This window comes from Dermacentor albipictus, chromosome 4 (genome assembly GCF_038994185.2).
Source record: "Dermacentor albipictus isolate Rhodes 1998 colony chromosome 4, USDA_Dalb.pri_finalv2, whole genome shotgun sequence".
Taxonomy (NCBI): Eukaryota; Metazoa; Arthropoda; class Arachnida; order Ixodida; family Ixodidae; genus Dermacentor; species Dermacentor albipictus.
Window position 1 is genome coordinate 170,049,101 of NC_091824.1, and position 22,887 is coordinate 170,071,987.

At 47.1% G+C, this 22,887-nt stretch overlaps 3 protein-coding genes across 5 annotated transcripts in view; 1 reads left to right on the top strand and 2 right to left on the bottom strand.

The window, feature by feature from the left end:
- The window catches only part of LOC135902469 (serine/threonine-protein kinase SIK2-like), a 309,800-nt gene that overhangs the window by 172,865 nt on the left and 114,048 nt on the right, over positions 1–22,887 (top strand). Inside the window, exon 2 of one of the 3 annotated variants that reach the window (XM_070537801.1) lies at positions 8,573–8,723. The exons of the other annotated variants lie outside the window; for them this stretch is intronic. Coding sequence (XP_070393902.1) covers positions 8,573–8,723 — 151 coding nt within the window. The remainder of the gene's footprint in view (positions 1–8,572; positions 8,724–22,887) is intronic. 3 annotated transcript variants of the gene reach the window in all.
- The window catches only part of LOC139059410 (uncharacterized), a 356,283-nt gene that overhangs the window by 84,715 nt on the left and 248,681 nt on the right, over positions 1–22,887 (bottom strand). The gene's annotated exons all lie outside the window — the stretch shown is intronic.
- The window catches only part of LOC135902470 (homeobox protein engrailed-1a-like), a 110,305-nt gene that overhangs the window by 20,252 nt on the left and 67,166 nt on the right, over positions 1–22,887 (bottom strand). The gene's annotated exons all lie outside the window — the stretch shown is intronic.

Consider the following 22,887-nt stretch of genomic DNA (forward strand, 5'->3'; position numbering starts at 1 on the left):
TCCGTTTTAATTTGAATGAAACGTATGCGTGTCACGCGTTCTGCTTCGCTGTTTTAGTTGTTGTGCGTGCAATGTGCGCGTTTGAGCGTCGTGCTATATGCATTCCAACACGTGTTTACTTTACATATTTGTTATGTCTCAAATTTCTCGGAGCAAACGTGTATGCTGCTATTTCTTGTACGACTCGCTTATGCTGGGCTAAGTGAAAAGGAGTAGCCGGCATCGCCCATATGACGCCAAGGTCTGTTGCGCGACATTGAAATAAAAAAAGACACAATTAGAAAGGGGGGTTCAGCTCCTTCCATAATGCAAGTGGAACAAAACCAGCGACTTGCATTGCTGAGATATCTCAAGAACCATGCCGCAGTGGGAAACCAACCGCCATGGTGTACAATTAAGCGTATACGACCTCCTGCTGCTGAGTACGAAGCCGCGCGAGTTTCACTTCGTTTTGCCGTGCACGAGGTGATGTACAATGACCTATCGGTGCATGCTGAAAAGCACGAGACGCCCAAAATTAATCCAAGGCCCTCTGTCCTCCGGCCTTCCCTGTATATGCGCATGGTGTACAACGACTTTCCTTCTTAATAGCCCATGTATAGGCCAGGCCTCAAAAAGCCATAGATTATCGTGGTGTTTGCTAAACCTGGGAAGATCATGCATGCAGTGACGGGAATGCAGCTTTTTTTCCCCTACCTATCTCAATAAAATGCGGACAGTGGAATTATTCTGCGGCGGAAAGGACTCCTATAATCGACGTCCCGATCATTTTCTTTCCAAAGGCTGAGCAAACACAATGCTGCTTAGGTTAGAAGATGTCACGATAACCGACCCATTCTGCACGACGTCGTCGATGGACAATAATCGCACACACCACGAGGTAAAAAAAAAAAGAAAGAAAGAAGACAAAAGAAAAAAGGAGGAAATAAAAGAAAATCAAGAAACACCGCGTGACAGTAATAAGAAAATTTTGACTTTGAAAAATGACACGTGACTATTCTTCTTTCTCAAACCGCAACAGTGAAATTTTCAAATCTCCTACAATGTAGACCAGAACTCGAGAGAAAGAATTTCTCTGGTGCTGATCGGAAGCGCTCGGCAGCTACGCTGCATACACGCATAGATGTATGTGCCAATTGTAGTCCTCATACCTTTCTGGTTGGACGTGGCGGCCTCTGTGCGGACCACTAGAACAGAGGAACGGCACGTCTCAGCACAAGTGCTCAGCTCACGCAACACCTCACACCATGACGCATGCACATTTGCTTGTTACACGACCGTACCTATGTCATCTCCAACATTTCATGACATTATATTGATTTGCAATAGACAATGTACGTATAATCGATAAACTTATGTGCGCTAAGAGAAAGTACTGATAAGCACTGCCAGCTGCTTTTAATTTTTGCACATGCGCTGTAGTTACACGTGCTCGCTTGCACTGGCTGGCTAACTCAGCATGACCTTTACTTCGTGCGTGTTGGATGCGGTTCTGGTCCATGCGTGACTCGTTCAACGAGCGTAACATGATTCAAAACAAAGTTCACGTATCACACGAGACAAAAGAAAAAAAAGATAAGTGCGGTGACAGCGTTTACACAAGAGCCAAAACAAAGATTCGCGTTTATTAAATTATTAGCCGGTCAGCGTATAGCTTTCAAACGTTATCACAGTTTGTATCAAGATGGTGTTCTCCGGAAGTGTTCGAACAGGTCAGGTTTCAACGAACAGAGTGCTGTTTATTGGCGCGCACGCGTGGATGAAAATATATGTCTTGCAGATGTTCAGTTCCTATTACTTCCTGCGCTTCAGTGCATGCATGCACAGATATATTTAGAAGAGCTTTGGGAGCTTCGCATGTATGAGGCTGAATCACCGGAAATCGCAGCAAGCTTCGTGGACGCAGCTGCACACCGAGACGGCAAGGCTTTTGCGGTTTCCGTCGTTGACACGCTGCGTAAAGTTATCAACTGTGCTTCCGTCCGGACGACGAACCCAGAGGTGGCCGAGCAAGTGGCCATTGCACTCGCCATGCAAGACGGTCGGAGAGACAGGGTGTATAGCGATTCGAAAGCCGCCATCAGGGCATTCCAGAAAGGCCGGGTAGCCCGGCAGGTAGTTCAAATTCTGAAAGGCGCCAAACACGGCAACACCTCCATGCACTCGATTTTTTGGTTCCCTGCACACGTCGGGGCGATTGAGGGGGTTCCTCTGAACCTCAACGAGTCTGCCCACGAGGCTGCGCGTGGCTTTACCGACCGCGCTGCCCTCGGGTCGGGCGACTCTCTCCCCGGACACCGAGACGCTCCTCTCACACACAACGAAATAACTAAATTCTTCTACTTAGAGAGAAGGGTTTTCCCCCCGCCTCACTCCAAGTTAAGCAGGCCGCAGGCGGTCACACTAAGACTTCTGCAAACGAACTCGTACCCAAATCCGGCGTCCCTTAATAGCATATATCCAGAGATTTATACCAATTGTTCTTGCTTGGCCTGTGGTGAGGTAGCTACGTTGCCTCATATGCTCTGGGAGTGCGGGTCGCTGGGCCCGAAGTTCACCAAGGAAGAGTGGGACGCCCTCCTGCGAAGTCCCGTCTTTGAGGATCAAATCCTGGCCGTCCAGCGCGCCCGCGATCGGGCCGGCAGACTAGATCTGTCAGTCCCGTCGTGGGATTAGCCAGGTGCGCGTTTTATCGCGCTTTGCTGGACCAAATAAAAGTTTATTCACTCACTCACTCATTCCCTTCAGTCAAGGCACCTTCCATACTCCAGAACGATATGTAGTTGCTCCTTGGTCGACCTCTAAATGGCATTGAAGCAATGAAGAATGGCCAGGTCTTACGTTTAACTCGGTGAAGGCTTCCACCTAATACAAGTTAAGCTCGAGCCGAGCCTATTCAGTTTTTGCGTTAATTAAGCTTGCCTGTGCCTCATTTAATGCTTCGTTCAGCGGACAATGCCTGAGCCATCTGGTTCAGTATAGCGCGAAGTGTGAGGCTTTTTGCAGAAAAAAAAGGGGCGGGGGGGGGGGGGGGGGGGGTGAGGGGAGGATTCTCCTATATATTCCTTTAAAGGTGTACCCAGAGTCAGAGGCTTTGTGGTATGACATGGAGCACAACGCGGTTGAATGCGTCACGCGTATATTTACAACAAGCTCGTACAACGCGTAAAACCATGCGAGTATATATTTGCAGTATGTAGCGCGTGTTATAGTTATTAAAAATAGCTATTTCCGGCTTTGTTTACGCATGTGCACATGTCTACTTATGTGCAGAATATTATTATTGGGGCACAACCACCATGGCCACAGCCATGCGGTGCCTTCAAGCAATGGGAAGAAAACCTGCCGAGAGCTTGTGGTGATGCATGGTTTAGTAATTAGTGCGCATAATTTTATTTCTATCGTCTCGACGCTTGTCTTTTCAGTGATAGTAATTTTAGTTGGATGTCTCAGAATAAAGCATTTTCAAAGGGACACAATAGATAAATTATAGAGAGCGATTAGCTGGTGAATGACGGTTACGGGAAAAACATGAACAATCTGCGTGTGTCCGCATTGAGTTCAGCTGTATTTGAGAGCTACGCTTCTGCAATATCAACGGAGGTCACTCTTACCGTAAGGGGAGGCTTGGCAAGCCAGGAAAGACGCAAGACGGGTAGTGACACCACATCGAAGCTCCCGCACCAGACCTCTGTGACGTCATGACTTTAATTGTGCATCAATGAGAAAGAAGTACATTGCGCTCTAAAGGTACCGAAGGCTCAACCTATAGCGAGATTTGAGCACTTTTTCTGCGCTAAGTATGTGAAAATTTCTTGAAATCCGTGACGTGACTCTGACGTGTATATATATATATATATATATATATATATATATATATATATATATATATATATATATATATATATATATATATATATATATATATATATATATATATATATATATATATATGCACGCTGCGGTTTCGGCACAGAAATACAGAAATTCAAGAAATGGAGGTTTGACATTCGTTTCCTTTGCTAACTTTTACCGGTTTTATCCTATATATATATATATATATATATATATATATATATATATATATATATATATATATATATATATATATATATATATATATATATATATATATAGGATAAAACCGGTAAAAGTTATATATATATATATAGAGAGAGAGAGAGAGAGAGAAGCGAAGAGGGAAAGGTAGGGAGGTTAACCAAGGACGTGCCCGGTTGGCTACCCTATACTTGGGCAGGGGAAAAAGGGAAGAACAGATAAAAAAGAAAAATAATTCACAGTAAATTGCAGAGGAATGTCCAGTGTCACAAGCGTTCATACAATCCAGTATCCTTCAAGAAACGCAGAAGGGCTTTTGTGGCCTTTTGCATGCAAGAATGCATTGGCCATGGTCCAATGATCTTTTCTTGTGAGAACGCTCTATTGTCTAGAAGGTTAAGTTTCGCTTGTAAAGTATGTCGTTGAGTGTCAAAGGATGGGCAATGACACAGAAGGTGCTCTAGAGTCTCATCGCACCCCCACAAATGGCACGCCGCACTGTTGGCCTATCAGGAATGAATAGGAATTTGTAAATGCGATGCCCAACCACATGCGACACAGTAGAGTTGTTTCGCGACTGGAGAGTCCAGGGGCAGGCGAAGTCGCAAATTAGGGTCGAGAGAGTGCAAGCGTGAGTTGGTGGAACCCGGTGAATTCCATCGTAGAAGTGTGATGTAGCGAGCAGTCGATTGAGGTTGTCTCGCAGCGTCAGTACTTGAAAGTGCATGGAACCCGCTGATGTTTTTGGTGAGCCGAACGCGCAGCTTCATCTGCGCTGTCGTTGCCGACAATCCCGCAATGGCTTGGCAAGCACTGAAATACAATGCCGCGGCCCTCGAGCACGTAATTATGAGCGTGCCTTATTTCGTACGCTAGTGAGGGAGAGATGAAGAGGAAAGGCAGGGAGGTTAACCAGATGTTACTGAGAAACCAGGTCACCGTCAACAATGGGTTGATGGCCATGTAACAAGGAATCGTCCGCGTGCACACGCTTTTTGACGAAATAAAGTTTTCTCCATCCATCCAACCAGATATTAGTATCCGGTTTGCCAGGCCTACACTGGGGTTGGGAGACAGGGGTATAAAGAGGACAGAGAAGAAAGGGTTTAAAAAATGCACACACACACACACACACACACACACACACACAAAGGGCGTTAGCTGCTCGTGTAACCCATGACGTAGGGCAAACTGCAGAGTTTGTAGGGCTGCTTTGGAATCGCAGAAAATGGCTCAACGATTTGGTGGCAGCTGGAGTATACGTATTCGAGTGCATGCACCTTGAAGAGCCGCAAGTTCTGCTGTGGACGTTGTACTGTGCGAATATTTAAACTGCAAAGAGACGCCGTCTGATGGAACAACTACTGCTCCGGTAGAGTTGTTTGAATTGGTGGAACCGTCCCTGTAAATGTGTATGCGGTCCAAATAAAATTCGTCGACGAGAAGCAGAGACAACTGCTTCAAGGCTAGCGGTGACAAGTCTGCCTTCTTAGAAATGCCAGGAATTCAGTGGCACACGTGAATTTGCTGGAGACACCACAATGCCGATGTTGGGCGTTTTGCAGGCTTGAAGACAGATGGTATTGAGTCATGGTGTCCCGCCACAATACCACAGAATGTAGCCTGTGGTCTTCGCACTGGCAAATCGGCTAACTGGTTGGATGGTAGCCCAGAAAGGTACCGAATGTGCGCTCTTGGCGCCCACATGGTACTTTTGTCCTGGGCTTTTATCCTGAGCCGTTTTCTCCTGTGCCTTTGTCAAGCTGCTCATTGCTGCTTTTTGGCCCAGAAATATATCCAGACGTTTCTGGTAAACGAAAGTCGATTTGATTCGAAATAAAACTTGGAAAAAAAGTTTAGCTGTTTAAGAATTTTTTATATCATTCTTTAGTGTCCTTTCAAAAAGTAGTGCCAGTATGTGGTAAACAAATTTATGGAAAACCGCTTATAAAAAAAATCATCAGTAGCTCAGGACATGACATGCCACAGCGAGATGGATACGGTACGTATATTTATCTCAAAATAAATTTAAGGAAAGACAAATACAACAGAGAAGCACACACGCGCTGCGATGACTCGCAACTGAATAAATTGAACGTTCACGGCACAGCGCGCGAACACCACGGGAAATGCGCTTGCACAGCAGAGAAAAGATAAAAAAGAAAGACAGAAAGGACGCACGATATGCAAGACGACCTGCAAGGGCGAGGGAGGGGTAAGTGGCATCGCGCCTATAAAAAACTTTTACACATCAACCATACTCTACAAGCAGGCCTTTTTGCAATGTAAGACTTGGTTGTGTTTTGTGGAGACGCATGCTTCTGGAGCTTCGCATATTGCTGTCTTGCAGTGACACAAAGGTGAAGGTCATCCGGCATTTTTGTGAGTGAGACGTGACGCAGAAGGACAAGAAACGATGCGCTGGAAGGAGTGCGGTCGACTCCGGCGTCACTTAGTACTATACCGCATGTTACCACAATGCTTCGCCCGCTCTTAAACCAAATTAGCATCGATGGTGAAATCGGGGTCTGCTTCAGCCGCCATGTTGGCCCCGTGGCTAGAGCGTTCTACTGCTGACCGCGAGGTCGCGGATTCGATTCCCGGCTACACTATACGGACGTGGCAGAATGCGAGAACTCTCATTTGAGTGTGTACGTTTTAAAGAATGTCAGGTAGTTAAAATTAATACGGTAATACGGAGGCCCTCCGCCATTTTGCGCAGTGTCCCTTGCAGACAATTCTGCCGCGTTGGGACGTAAAGCCTGCACCATGGTCAATCACCGAGACATTCTCCACAATATTTTAATTTGAAGCATGGATGTTTTGCTGAAAATAACAGTTTCCAGTGTATGTAAGTCGAGTTTTCACATCGTGTGTCGTGTTTTGCTTTTCTCTTGGCGTCATACAGCTTTGATTGTGGCTCCTGAGATAGATTGTAAGGAACCTTTTTCCTACGAGCTGCATGCATATTGCGTTACTCTGACAGCTGTTTGGACTATGAAGACGCTTTATTCTCTCGTGCAAGAATAGAAACAGGAGAACAAGCAACGACTGTCTTCATATTCAGAGAGGTGCATATCAAGGAGCGAACTGTATGACACAACGGGCGAGTAAGATTGCGAAGCACACAGGGCTCGGCAGGCTCCCCTCAACGTCATTGTTCGATATATACTTCTGCTTGCTTGCGGACCTGAGAAAGTGGCCGGCCACCCCTTTATATTGCACTCAACACGTTCGCGCCCAAGCTGGTAACGCTTTCAAAACCACACAGACGTGCGTACTTGTGACGACAGGCTGCTGCTGTCTGCTCAAGCTAAGACGCGCGGTGACAATTGGCGACATGCCATCTGAAAAAAAGAAAAGAAAACGTTGTCGCCTGTTAAAGGCATCGGCTTGAGTTGCGCTTTCCTTTTCTGTCTTCTTCCGACCAGTGCCATAATTTACACGGCTCAAGAATGTACTGATATACAAGGAAGTGTGCTGATTGCAGCAGGTTGTTTCCTTGTCGGTATACTGCAACGAACATGAGTTGAATAGAGCTGCAAAAATGCCAGCTGGAAACTATGTATGTACCGCAACGTGCACAGATAGCGTTTTTCTGGCGGAAGCTCGCCGAATTCGTACACTGGTCCAGACGGGTTTCGGCACTCAAGGCCTTAAGGGTCCTGCTGAAGTTTTTAAGGGCTTGTGAATTGTGCGACAGTCTTTGAATGTTGTAGCGTGTAGCATCGCGTTATTGTGTGAATTTTCATCAACTTTTTTCTTCTTTCTCCTTTTATTCCCATTATCCCTTTCCCCAGCACAGGGTAGCCAGCAGGTTCTTACACTGGCTAACCTCCCTGTCTTTCCTCCCTTTCGTCTCTCTCTCTCTCTCTCTCCCAGAATTCGTCTATACGATGAAGATTGACCAGACCATCGTCTCCTTGAGAACAGCCCAAAAAGACACGAGCAACCGAGGCTACCTTATAAGGGGCACACATCTCTAATGCTGAAAGCAATCGAGCATTATTTATTTTAATTTTAATGAGTACGTTACAAATCAAATCTGATCGCCGCGCAAATTGCGCGAAACACCCGAAGGAGCTTGCCATAACATTCATGATATTTTGCCGAGTAAGGAGAGATATGATCATATGCTGATGTGTACTATAGAAAGAGAAAAGCAAGAGGCGACGGATAAACAGCCGTCTATTGGTCCACGGTATGCGTGATTCCCATGGTTGCATGACTCCTGGAGTTTACAGGAACGCTAAAGAATGAAACTGCTTAAACTGATAAAGTTTTGTTTCAAAACAATATATAGCTTACCTAATTCTGCGTGTAGTCGGTTAAATTTCAGAGGAAAACATGACTGGCAAAATTCTTTTTTTTTTTTCATTTTAGTTTCGTGCTGAACCCAAGCGTCGGTACACGGCGCGTCATATCTATTTCAAACCTGTGTGTATTTCCTCTGTTGTGACGGCACTAACAGTTCTCCAAGCTTACGGTTTACTTTCTGCCTCTTTTACAACAGTCCCTCGTTGCCGACGAAAACCCCAGCAGACGCTGTCGAAATGCATGACGTCACGGTTGGCTGGATCGAGCGAGCCGGAAACTTCGAAGGCGGCATCGCCACGTGTCTCGTTTTCTTGCGCTTTTTCTGGATGACCGAGCTTTTTCTCACGGTGAGAGCGCCTTTTATGGTATTGTCTATAGAAGGATGAGCTACTGATGCAGTTCGAATTCCTTTTTTTCTCTTTAGTGCCCCTCTAACGTGCCACAACTCTGAGCCTATGGCAGTGGAAGGCTCCAGGTTAATCTTGAAGACCTGGGGTTCATTAACGTGCACCTAAATCATTTAGCAGGGTAAAGTTGTAGGCCAGACGGTGAGACATTGTGAATAAAACCGCTACCGGCACGGGACGGTGGGAGACAACACAGGGCGGTACTGCAACCAGGTGGTCAGACCCACTAATTTTGAAAGGATTTTCGGGTTTAAGTTCACTCAAATGGGTATTAAGGAACTTGCTGACTTGTACCTGCCAGCTTCCCCTTTCCGTTACAATGGCCCTGAACAGGCATGAATGTTTACGAGTATTTGCGGTGAAGAAAATGCTCAGAAGATCTCAACCTGCAGAAGCTGGCAAAACAGGTTTCGGGGAGGGATTTGAATGTTCTGAGCATTTTATTTTTGATGATATACTCCTTTGCTATTGTAATTATTTAGAATTTGTGGAAGTATACGTCGAAGCACCTAAATCCCATAATTAGTATGAAAGTAAGGAACGTTCCACATTTCTGTATTTTCTGTTTCATAGGCCTTTTCCTTCAACCAAAGATTCGCCATCTCCATGACGAGAAAGTTTGAGCGTTTGCAGCAAAGACAGTACTCTCTTAGTAGTCTTTATTGATAGAGGTCGTTCACTTTGATTATTCTATATTTTTTAAATAGTGGGTCGATAGATGCTAGAACTGTATCAGCCTCAGGATTTTCTTCTGTATTCTCCATAGTTTTGTTAAGTTTGTTTCTGCAGTTTTTCGCCAAACCAAATGACAGTAGTTAAGATAAGAACTAACGAGCGCTTTGTACATACTGGATGCGGTACTGGATGCATGCGGCTTAATATTCCAGTTATCTGGCTTAATTTTATTTAAATGTCATTCACGTGGTCATCCCATGGCAAAGAACTGGATAAATGTACGCCGATTACTTTCACTGACTTCACTAGTTCTACATTTGAGCCTCTAAATACAACGTTATTCTGGAAAGTGACTTGTTAACCCTTCGAATGAAAAACTGTGGCTTTCGTCTTAGTTGCATTTATTTTTTTACTTATTGTTACTTGTCCAGTTGTCTAACTCCTGTAAGACTAGTTCATTAGCTTTACTAGAAAGAATAAGATCTGATGCTAAGGTAACAAAGAAACTCGTGTCATCTGCATAGATGATAAGCTTCACTTCTGGGGAGGTATGGACTATGCCATTTATAAAGTGAACAATAAAAGGCCAAGAACAATCCGTTGTGGTATACCTCAAATTATCTTCTTCTTATCTGACACTAAATTATTTACAGAAACAAATTGACATCTATGCGCCAGATAGCTTAAAGTAACTTCAGAGGGAGTCCGTGAATGGCCGTAATGGTTTACTTTTTCAAATAAAATGGCGTGGTTAATGTACTCAAATGCTTGTGTGAAATCCACAAAAATTCCGACCATATTATTATTTTTTTTGTTCAAACCGTTGTAGTATATATACATTCTTTTTGATACACTATAGAGCGAGTTTTGTAGACCTATCTTTTGGAAGCCGTATTGCGATTGTGTCAGGATATGTTTGTGCAAAAACAAGATAATTGACTAAAAAGTTTGTTTTGTAGTCCTTTAGAAAATACGGGCAGAACATATACCGGTCGATAACTTGCAACGCTATTGCAACATAGCATCGCTACGTGGAAACGCTTGAAAATGGATTCGCTTTGATGCCCTTCACTCGGCATATACATGGCCTGCTGTACAGTGAAGTTTCCTGCGTCTTTTCGAGGTCTCAATTACAGGTCAAAAGGCGAGTCTCGGCAGTTACTCGTAATAAGTTATGTAACATCTTGGCTCCAAGACAAGATTCTTTACGTAATACTGAGTTAAGCTTTCGCTTCTGCTTCATATACAGTAAACAGGTACGGAACCGTATTTTATACTATAGTTCATTTTGAGCGGTTCTCCAGCCACCGTCGTGTCAAACGCGAGGGTCGATCGACAACTCAATCTCGCTGTTCTCTGCAGCCGCATGAAGCGGATCGCAGAGGCCGCGCATTTGTGTACGGCCACACAGCGGCAGTTCGAACGGCCTTCGTTTTCTCTCTGCGCGGTAGCGTGTGTATCTCTGCGCACACACATTTGCATGGCGAGTCCAGCTGGCTGCGTGGAAGTGCCGCCTGCTCGTCTGCTCGATTCTCCGGCCCGATAACCTCCCGGGGACCTGGTGACGGGGCTCGAAGGCCGCCCTGACTCGCCGCGGCTCAATTTGCCGCTGCAAGTGCTACGGCGACGGAGCCACGCTATTATGGCGTGGGGGAGAAGGAAGCAAGTTTGGTGGCGGCGATTGAACCAGCGAATTCCCGTTGCTGTCGCACGTCGAAAGCGTCGCTCCCGCGGTTATCAGCAACAGTAAAAAGCTGAGTGACAGGCTGGACCCGATCTCCGATAAGAGTTCCAGCTCTATAGAAAGTGCTGCTAGTCGTCCGGCTACTATATGTGCTCATGAAAGTCAAAACAGAATTTCGGGAAATCTGGATGAAATAAAAGAAGAGAGAGGCCTGTAGCAAGGGGAAGATTCTCACGCGCGCATCTCGAGCATTGGACGCGCCCTTGCGGTTTCGAATGGCGCTCGGCTGGGCTATATACCTGAACTTTATGGCCACATAAAGCCGAAGGCAATCGGCAGGCGGCGGTGGTATAGATCAGGTGACATATATGGACACAAGCGGACTCGCGGTTCGCGAAGCAAACGGCCAGAGTATATATCGAAATGCGAGGCGCGCCACTCGGCGATGCAGACGGTCGCACCTGTGCGAATGTGCGAGGGCGGCATAACTCCAAGCATTCACCACTTCGCGTTCCTGCAGGAATGCGAGCGACTGAATAGAAGAATGATGGCGCCCAATTAAATGCAGATCAACTAATAATAAAAAAATCTAGATCGCCTTCAAGTTCCATACAAGCATTCCAAATACTCTTTATTTGGCGAGTGGACTTTGTATATCTTGTGAGCAGCTTGCAATTTCGTTGATATTCTTGAAGCCATCCGTCAAGTACGCCCACTTAGCGCTGAACATTCGAATAAACTTAGAAAAAGAAATAAAAATGTATAATAGTAGCTACGTATAATTACCACATTAGATGGCGCTATTCGAAGTGTCTGGATAATCGCATACCTCGACATTCGATACTGTTTAGGGATTTGCCTGTCGTGGAGGTGTATAGGAGGAAACGTGAAAGGATGTGATTATATGGGTCCGCGTATATAGCCAATGAGCGCGTTTCGAGGCGCGGGTATTGCTTTTCAGGCCACTATTACAATGGATGGATGGATACATGTTTATTGGGATACGAATACGGCTTCTTAGCCTGTTTCGGGGGAAGGGGTTCAGGGGAGGGGAATAAACTTGGCCGCTTGCACTGTGCCATGGTCACAGGGTGATATAAAGTATATGTGCACGATTCCAAACCGGCTATCACGCGCGCCCTGGTTGTGAGCCGCTGGTCGGACACAGCTCTCGTATATAGTATTTGATAAAGTAGAACGCACGAAACTGTATCTAGTATGGCATTGATTATGAAACAGCTATACATACCCTTTAGCGGAAGATTCCACACTCTTAAGCCAAAATTACAGCCTTTTGCCACACAAAAATAATCGTCATCTGTCGTCCGCATTTCCTTCCTTTAGCGCGGCAAGCCCGGTACTTCCAAGTCACGAACGGCATGCCCGTTCATGACAGCATGACAGAGCATCCTCGACAGGAAAGTAGCGAGCGTGGCGTTTTCAAGGAAGGAAACGGAAACTATTCCTTGTTCCCTCGCACAATAACCGAATAGAATAACTTGCCCATATCGCTTATTATTAGCACTGAAAGCATTGAACTCGCTGGCAGCTGAACATGCGACAGTTGAAAAATGTTGTTTGCTTCTTTTTTATCTTGTTCTGTTGCAGTGTTTCTGAAATTCTTATTTTTTTTATTTTCCTGCAATCATTCCAATGTAATTAATTCTTGTTATTTCTGTTTTGCTACTCACGTACTCTTGCATTTCCTTGTTGTTGTTTATTCCTGTACTTGTGCCCCTCCTGCAAGGGCCACTGCAAGGCCTGTAGTATTTTCTAAATAAATAAATAAATAAATAAATAAATAAATAAATAAATAGATAAATAAATAAATAAATAAATAAATAAATAAATAAATAAGATGAAGATTATTATTGTGTGGCAAATATACACCCCAACGGGTGTGCACTTGTTTAAGAGTGTACGTTTGGACATCGTGTTCGAAAGGTTAACGATGCTGGTTCCTCGACGTGTAGATCTCAGCGCACGGCGTATTGATTTACGCAAAGCAAGTAATAAGAGCATGCCGCCAACTTTGATACGTTTAAGAGTTCGAAACTATCAAGCTACCGTGTGTTGATGCTACTGTTATGGTAATACATGTCTTTGTACTTAATTATCTCTAGCACATCGCATTTGTTTCCAATCCCCGTCCGCATTTCCTTTATGCGAAGTAATGCAATAGACCCGCAGAGGCTCCTCCGGCTGAACTATCCGCCTTTCTTTCATTAATAATGGTATCTCGCTCTGTTATGCTGTCTGTTTGGTTGTTACTATGTGAATTACCTGGCAGTGTACGCAATGTGGTAAAGGACAGACTGAAAGACATTTGTCTATTGAAAAAAGAAAAAAGAAATGTTTCGTCTGCACCATCTGAGTAAAAAGCAGACGTGCTGATGTATTGCTACCTGCTGGCGATTGTTTGTTCTGTGCGGCAGATGGCTTTGTAGCTGTTATTGCTACCTGCTGGCGATTGTTTGTTCTGTGCGGCAGATGGCTTTGTAGCTGTGTCATTTTGTTTGTTCGACGAGAAGAATTCATTTTCTGGCGCTGTCATCGCTTGCGTGTATGCCAGTGAGAAAAAAATGCCCGGAAGGGAGAGAATAGGTCTGGACACGATGCCGATCGACATCGTGCTCTTATTGTATAGTGCAAATAAATAAATGCGCCACGGCGGCGTAGAAAGCGCGACAGAAGGCGCACAAATCGCCACAGAGTCATGTGCGAGTCAGTCGGCGTTGCGTTCCGTGTCCCTGACGTCTCGTGACTCTCGTCCGTGCCGAAGCGAGCTCCACCAAGCTCGTCTTTTGTCCGGAATCACTCTCTTCGTTCCGGTCGGCGCTCGCGGTTCGGCCCGAGGAGCCGCCTTTGTTCCGTCTCATCAGCGGAGTTTACACACGCACGGCGCGCGGGGAGAGGCCTGAGCGCGGCGACGTTGCGCCGTCGCGGACCCCGCGCGGCGGCCGGCCGGCCGAACGCGATGTCCCCGCGCGCGCCTCCCGCGGCGGAAATCTCGTTCCAATTCCGGGGGCCGGCGCGGCGCATTACAACCAAGCGGCCACGATAAATAGCTGTCTCTTTTTACGGCCTTCGCCGGGACTCGGCCGTGCGACGTCGGGACCGGCGGCCGGACCACCCAAGTCGCGGCGGCGGCCGCCGAGGCCGGTTTCCGCGCCAGCGCTCCCGCCGGCACGGCTGCTGCTGCTGCTGCTGCACGGCCGCCGCCGAAGACGCGATGCGCACTGCGCGCGCGAGCACGCAGTGCCTCGCGGAATCGGTGCAGTGCCGTAGAAACTACAGCTTGCGCGACAGTCAGCCGGCGCCCGGACTTTCCGATATCGTGATTGACCAGTCTCTCGGCAGTGGTGGGTCAAGATCTTTGATTCGTCAAAGGTCAAAAATGTGAAACGCTTTCTTTGGCGTCGAGCGGGCGTCGTGTCCACCACGGCGTCGCCTTGGGCCGGCTGCTCACTGGAACCTGAAATGAGGAATCTTCGTATATACGGCTATTAATTTTTTTCTAGGATAACATTGGATTGGTTTCGAGATAACATCGGAAGAAGACGGTCTGTCAAAGAGTATGCTCGTTGGCCAGCTGTGCGTCGACGCAGAGACGCGCGGCGCATTGCTCAGCAGGGAGACGCGACTTTGTGTGCGTTTAAGTCGGTGGATTCGCCGCCTCCGCAGTGCTGCACTGTTCTAGTGCAGAGACGGCCGCCCGCTCTCAATTAGCCGCGCACTTCCTCCCGCGCGAGGGCACCACCGCCAACCACCTCGGATTACGCGCGCCACTCCGTCAATGGACGTACGCCCCCCGCACACGCGCGGGCATTACGCAGACCACCACCGCATGCTCAGCCGCCGGACTTCTTAGCGCCTTGTCCTGGTCCGTGTCGGCTTAATTTGCCCCCGCGATGATTGCTGTTCTTGCATCGCCGACGACCGCGCCGAAGAAGCTGTAGCCGTGTATCCGTCCACTGTGCCGCAGTAATGACGTAATCGACGGGGTGAATCTCGCGTCCCACCGGAAGTGAAATTTGCCGCCGCGCAAGACGACACCGCCCTCCTATAACGCAATGTTTTTTTTTTTTCTTGAAACCCCCTTGTTTCTCCGACTCGGCACTCCACCTCCTTGTCGGCAGAACTGGAAAGCTTCCAAAATTGAGGCTTGCGCCTAATTTTCTCGCAGAATCTTTTTGTCTGGCGTCAGCGTAGCGTAATTAACCAATTTAACGCTACCGAAAGCCTTACACCCACAAAAGGAGAAGATTCGGAGAGGTGAACGGTTAGTGCTGCGCTGCAGCCCTCTGCTGTAATGAGCTGCATTTTCACAAGGCTTCAGTGAAGCATATACGGGCGAGCCAGAGAATGTAGGCATACACGCGGAAAGTAAAGCGAGTGAACAGCATGCACTTCAGTGCTTACTGTCCGCGTATGCAGCGACAGGTTGCTTCGCTTTTTGTATGCATCTTCCTTTTATAGGCTGTGTCTGTAATAGTGTGCTTTGGGTAAGCCTTCAGAATATGTGGCATATATATACACAAGTCTTCAACCCCTCTACAATATATGCACACATCAACTGCAGGTGACAGTACAAATGCGTTGAACAAATATTCAGTTTGAGAGATACTGATAGAGAGAAAATAGGAGATGAAAGGATCGACAGAGAACTTAATCATGCAACTATCCAGTTGGCTACACTGCAGACGAGGGAAGGGGAGATAGTGCAGTAGGTGAGAATAAAAGAATATGAAAAGAATCTAAGAAATTTCAATATCTGCAGAAGAAAGTAGTAGTGGGTAAAGGCAGGGTGGTATGTTTAATCGTGTGTGGCGTAACTATATATATATATATATATATATATATATATATATATATATATATATATATATATATATCTTTTGCTCTCCATTGGTCATGATTGCAAACTGAAAGTAATGCCCTCAGAAGTAAACGACCGAGAATATGATTCTGTTGCTCGCCCGTACTTTCGCCGCTCATCCATGCCTGGACCTTCCGTTCAACTGGTTGTCGCACATGGTAGGATTATAGCGGCGTATACAAATGAACGAGCCTTATTTCAATTTCCGTTACCGAGTTGCTGATGCGGCTGCTGGCTTTCTCTGAACTGCACGGAATTCATGAGGTGCAGTACAAAAGCTGCAGCTTCTTTGCTTTCGACGCATTTAATCTCCCTTTGTCACATGCAGCACATATTTACGAAATTCAACCAGATTGCGACTATGCACTGCAAGTATGCACCGTTGGCCCCAAAAGTTCGCGGGGCATGGGATGCGCGAGAAAGCTGCATTTTCGCAAAGACTGCGCACACAGCCTTGAATGCAAGGTTTTAGCCTGTAGCCTTTGAGATTTACATATACAGTGATCAACTAAGTTAGAAGCGTCATGATTTAACAGAGCAGAAATTCATATTTGTGCTATAGGAACCGTGTTCCGAAAATCTTTGTGGCCAACAGTAAAGCTTTACGGTCTGCGCCTCTGATCCAGCTGCTGACACTCCATGCAGTTCCCAGGGCCTCGAACATGACGCAAGAGGAAAATATTAGTGGCTGCAGGCGGATCGATAGTCTTTCCAGACTTGTCAATCATTTTCTCCGCCCAAGCGCCGCCTAATATACTAAAGGTTGCCGCACACGCTGGAAGGCTTGTAAGTAAATATGATGGAGCAACTTTTAATAGGATAACATAAAAATTAAAAATTTATGTGATAGACGGAAGAAACATTGAGAAAGCCGTGCACGGATTTGAACCGTCGGACCCCATAGAGCAAGCTTGAATTGAGCCGTATAATTCGCAGCCGGAGAGGGCAGTACTTGAGGATTCTTGCTGTCACTGGCGGCGCTGCAGACGCCGGTGGCTACTTGACATGCATATAGAGTGGGTGCGAGATATGCCGGGTGTTTCAGCGGACACTTTCAACATTTTTAAACGTTGCCTGCGGCAGATAGCACAGTTCTAGTTTATGAGGTGGCCTACTCGAAGCGGCGGACACTACTTGCAAAAAAAAAAATGAGATGCATAATCGACCAATTAACAAATTCACTTATTACCTTTTTCACTAATTACCTTGTTGGCCCATATCCCAATTTACAAATTCTAGCCGTGGAGTTGGCAAGGAGAATCCGCTTGGACTGAATTCTCAGGATGACACCAGTTGCGAGATAATTATTCCCGAACTTTGCGGAGAAATGCATTGGCGTGCCAGATACTTTTGTGCTTGAATGCATAGAACGACGTTTTGTTAAGAAAGTACATAATGGTCGGTGGTGGCGCTGTGTCTCGTTTCTCCGCAGTTGAATATGTTCTCGACTGCTCGTCCGTTTTCTCGAAATGTGTTCTCTGCATGTGGGCAATGCACGTCAGTCAAATATACTGGGCGTGCGAAAGGTAACTGTGCAGCGAGAAAATAAACAAACATGTGATAATAACTGCGAATGACATCTCTGTTTCACTTGCGATACAATAGGACCTGTAGTTCGTCTGATATAACGTCTATGGTGTGCACTCAAAGGACGGATGTACGAGAACAATCCTCGCACACTGCAGGAGCTACAGATAGCCGCTATCCGGTATAAAATGCACAGATAACTCCCTCAATCCTCCACCAAGTGTTTATCAACATACAGCGTCGTTTGCAGACATGTATTCGAGCCGGTGGTGGAATGCATCTGCTGTATAGCGATGACTGCCACTGCCGTAAGTAAAACTAGTAAAACTTCACATTTTAGGACACCGTTGCCACTGCGCAGTTATATTATATGTATACTTACGCAGTACTTACAAACATGTTTCTGGCTATATGCATTGTTCTATATATGGTATTCAGTGACCGCCGCTTCTGCGGTAACCTAATATGGTTCAAAAATGAAAAAGTGGCAAATTGTTTTCGAAGGAAATATGAACGTATACATCGCGCATGACAGCAGTTGACACCGGGGTGTCCAGCCCCCGTAACCCGTTGTTTGAAAGCCTTGCAAAGGGAGACGAACACGAACTCCTGAGCTCTCTGGCCAAGAGCTCATTGCGCACGTCATGACTATGCGAAGAAACAGCATAGCTGACATGTTTTCTTTTTAATAAGGCTGCACTTGCTTGGTAAACGCGCTACTTATGGGCAGCAACATGTATTCATGTGTAACGCCATGCATGACGATGCTCGGCCAGTCGTGCGCAACTCTACTTCGGACTTGTCACCCTTCTTTCCGCCCCATATATGCTCCACTTGTGAAATCGCTCCACGCGATAGACGTAAACCGACTGACGATAGCATCCGGCGTTCAAGATGGAATACTACGAAGGAATAAAGCACGGCCACAACTGCATGGAGTGCTTCAGAACCGCCTCCCCGAAGTTTTATACAGAATGAATAAATAATGCATTTTCTGTAATACTGTAATGTTTTACTCCGCACGAAGATTGTGAGCGCAGCAGTTGTAGTTTGTGTGTTTTAATTTGACGTTCAAAAATTTGTTGATTTCATATAAACGATGCCTTCCCCCTAGAACGCCAACTGAAAAAAAAAAAAAAGGACAGGCAGGCAGATTGTGCAAGAGCGTCGCCGTTCTCGGGGAAACAAAGACGCAGGACTTGCCGATGGCAACGATTTTCATTGAATGCAACATATGCTCATGCGCGCATATATGGTAAACCCGCTCATTCAGTTTCCCGATCGCGAGCGAGCGCGACCGTATACTTTGCGATCCCCCGAAAGAGCCATTTCGGCCGCATGCTTTTAAAAGCCCGTCGGCGGAAACGAAGCTACACCGGCTCGCGTAGCATCGGGCGAGCCGCTTTTCTCGCGGCTCACGCGACGCTCCTTGCGTCGGCGAACGAAACGCGGTGCGCCGCGCGCGAGGAAGAAAGCGCGTCGGCGGCGAAGACGCCGCTGGCGTCGTTAGCGCCGATTCGCACGCGTGCCGTATGCGCGCGGCGTCTGGGCGAGGAAAAGCGCGTCCCTAATGTGCGCGCCCCCGTTAAGTGAATCATGCCCGGAGGCGGCGGCGGGCGGCACGCCAGTTTATTCCGCGGGCCGAGCTTTCCGAGGAGGGGTGCCTCGGCGATTGTTTGATCACGCGAACCCGCTGGTCGATATATAGCGCACGCTCGCGTGCGCGGATGTATGCTGCAGCCATGGGCCGGCTCATGTGTCCCGTTGCGCATGCGCCGCCGCTGTGCACTCGGCTCGAGTTCGCTAGCGTTGCTGTCTACGAAATGGAATGCGGGGGCGTATGCAGGCGCAAATATAGTATAGATATACAGGGCGTCTTCTTTTTTTAGTTGCGCCAAATTTTTAAAAAATTGCCTATGGCAGATAGCACAATTCTAACCCTTAAAGGAAATTACTCGATGAGGCGGCCATTACTGCTACGAGAAATAAAAATGTTCAATTGGATAATTAAAGCAATTACTCTAATTAACTTGCCTAAATTAATTAAATTTTACATATTTCAATCTACGAAGCAGCTAAGTTCGCAGTGCCTATCCACTTGGAACGAATTAGTCTCCCAACCCCCGCTGCCCCCGGTTCCGATCAAGGACACGATAAAGTCTTCACTCGGCGTGCACTCCACCTCGACCCCGTGATGTAGATAGCAACGCAGCTCTTCGACAGAGTTACTCGATCACTGCGCTTCATAAGCATCGACGGCGATTCGGGAGAAGCGTATAGCGTCTTCGTCAGTCCAGAGACGGCGCTGTGCTCGACTCGGTCGTGCCTCGATGTCGGCGCCGCAACGTGGCATCGAGGCATACTCGGCCGGGTTGACGAAGAGCTTCGAGTCAAGGATCGTTCCAGAATACTAGCGGGAACTCTGTCCTTGCTCTGTCACCAAGGCGAGTGAGTGTATAGCTCCATAGCGTTGACGGCATGCGTCCCCTTCGCTTCGGCGCTTTTGCAGCAAAACGCACTCCGCGTCTCTGGAGACCCCCCTGCGCCTGCTACATGTGCATGCGCCCTGAGACGGACCGCTCGGCAACCGCCGCCGACGGCGTGAGTGCGCCTCGAGTGTCCGTATATAAGTGATATCGCAATAACAGCCTTGCTGTAACAAGGGCATTTTCTGGTTATTGTAGTGCACAGGAGAGGCATAGATATTTGGATAGTTATTGTGGTTAGGGTTAAGGCCCATATTACGGAGATGCTTCCTTTCGGTGTATACAGTATGATGCTTGAAGATTCATTTTTCATTTTTTTTCTCTTGTATTTATTTGTACATACATTGTACAACAGGTCCTATAAAATTTTCATTCGAATCGGTTTAGCGGTTGCCTATACACATAATGAGAGCGTGTATTTGAATGGAGAGGGCCTGACGCAGACCTGCTTTATAGTGTAGGCCTAAGCGTCACGAAGGGGTTTGTTACCCGCCGTAGTTGCTCAGCGGCTATGATGTTGGGCCGTTGAGCACGACATCGCGGTATCGAATCCCGGTCCCAGCGGCCGCCTTTTGATGGGTTCGAAATGCGAAAACACCCGTGTACTTAGATTTAGGTGCACCTTAAACAACCCCATGTGGTACAAATTTCCGGAGTCTCCCACTACGGTGTGCCTCATAATCAGAAAATGGATTTGGCATGTAAAACCCCATAATTTCATTGTTTTTAGGAAAAGGGATTGTCGTTTGATCTGACACTGCATCGAAACGTCGTGGCAGTGCCGCCACGTGTTCGTGACGTCACATATTTTAGCTTATCTGTAGCTTATATAGGAGCGTCCATAATTTCTCCTTAGCACAGAAACATCCTGGCTATTTGCATAGTGTGGAAACCGACTTGTTTCCGCTAATCCTGCGAAATGCAATGGATATCGCCAAATTCTGCTTCACAACCGACGCGTACGAACCAAAAGCGTTATCAAGCGTGTGATCAGACGACCCATGTAATCATATACATTGTCATATGTCATGATCATACAAGGTCGTCTGATCAGTCATAAGCGCAGTCTATGGAGTACTGCACGGCATGCCCATCTAAACGTCAGTGCCGCATTATTGAAAAACTGAGTTGCGGCTGACGCTGCATGAGCTCGTGAAGGATCATGCATGGTGTGCTGACGGTCGCTTGTGTCGTAAATGCAATAACGCGAAGAAAGCGTGAAGTTCTCAAACAGCATGGTTCATTCTGGCGCTCCAAGAAGAATACAAGCTCGCCACTGGCGCACGTGTATTTATACGGTTGCGCCGCGTGTAGACTGTATAGAGTGTCACTGACAGAGTATACACGAATACGTATATATGCCGAATTCCCGGCCTCGGGTCGGTAGCGCGCAGATGTAGGGACAGCTTCATTAGGAATCCACTCTCCCGTCGTCGCGTTCTTATTTTTTTTTTTCAAGACTCGGTCAGAAATTGTTTAAACCCCTCAATTTGGCGCACATCAGAGAGATACAAAGGAGACCGTCTCTTCTTATCGCGTTAGCATGGATATAGCGCACCGTTCGAGCCGCAATCATGGAGGTTTGCGTGGAATATGAATCAACCAACAGACGACGGCACCTGGATTTTGATATGTATCGTTGATTTTTGGCAGCGTGGGAAGGGCTGATGGACTGTATCCACTGTTTGTGTCTTATCCTACATGGGAACACGAGAACAAAAATTGAATCTGCAATAAGAGACCCGCGTATATGGTCTGGACGAAATGCTTGGTTTCGTGGAGCAAACTCGGTGCGACCTAATGGCGCCAATATGCAAGTATGCTGTGCACTCCCTTCATTGGCGCATGTACTACGCCTCCGTGGAGATAGCGCGTTGGCGGATCGAAGGTTGGTTCCCGAAGCTCGCAGGCCCCCCTTATCTCTCTCCGCCGGCGCCGTGTCGTGTACTGCGCGCTGCCACCGCCATCGATCCCGCTGGTTCTCCGCGGAGACGACGGCTTCGATTTTTTTACGGGGCTGCCTCCGGACAAGGAGCAACGGTCGCCTCCTCGGCTCGGCGCCGAAGAGCAGCTGCTCGCTTAGCGCGTCTGGTCTGCGCAGACGGCGAAGCGCTCGGGGCAACGGCTCGTATATGCGGCATCGAGGTGTGCAGAGGCAGCCAATGGGCCCTTTTCAGAAACGGTTCGTTCTCCTGCGCACCCGTTTCCCTAAAAGAAATTATGGCGGCTCGCGGTGCACCGCATCAGTGGCGAATAAGTGCTCAGCAAGTGGCGCGTGCGCAGAATGCGGATCAGCATGTGGATGAACAGCATGAACAGTGGCGTGCGTATTTATTCTGGGTGCGTTAAAAGAACATCTATAGTGCTTACAGATGCTTCGTTTTCAATAGTGTTCCTCTTCACTACTGATTCTTCTTTCTTTTTTCGTCCAATCGTTCAATAAAATGCTCGGCATTGTTGTTTCACTGGCACGGGCATTGAGTTGCAGACGAACACCGAGGTCAATCCACGTCTCTACAAAAGCCTGTTTCTGCGATATCGAGGTGCTTCCATATTGAAATGTTTTATGCGTGAGCGTAGATCTGTGAAATCGGCGAGATTATGTTTGAAGCCTCGAGGGAAGCGAGCGCCGAAGAAGGAAGGTATCTGGCGGAAGAGAAGATCACCGCGTTATCGCGCCCTTTTCTTTCGTGCTTCGACGCCGCGGTCCTCACTGCGTATGTCCGCGGAGTCCACACGCTTGCGCTTAACCCGCGTTCATGAAGTAAAACGTCACTAACTTTTCCCTCCTTGTCCTTTTTTTTCTTCTTTTTTTTCCCCGGACAATTCGGGCAAACTAACGCTTTATCAAAC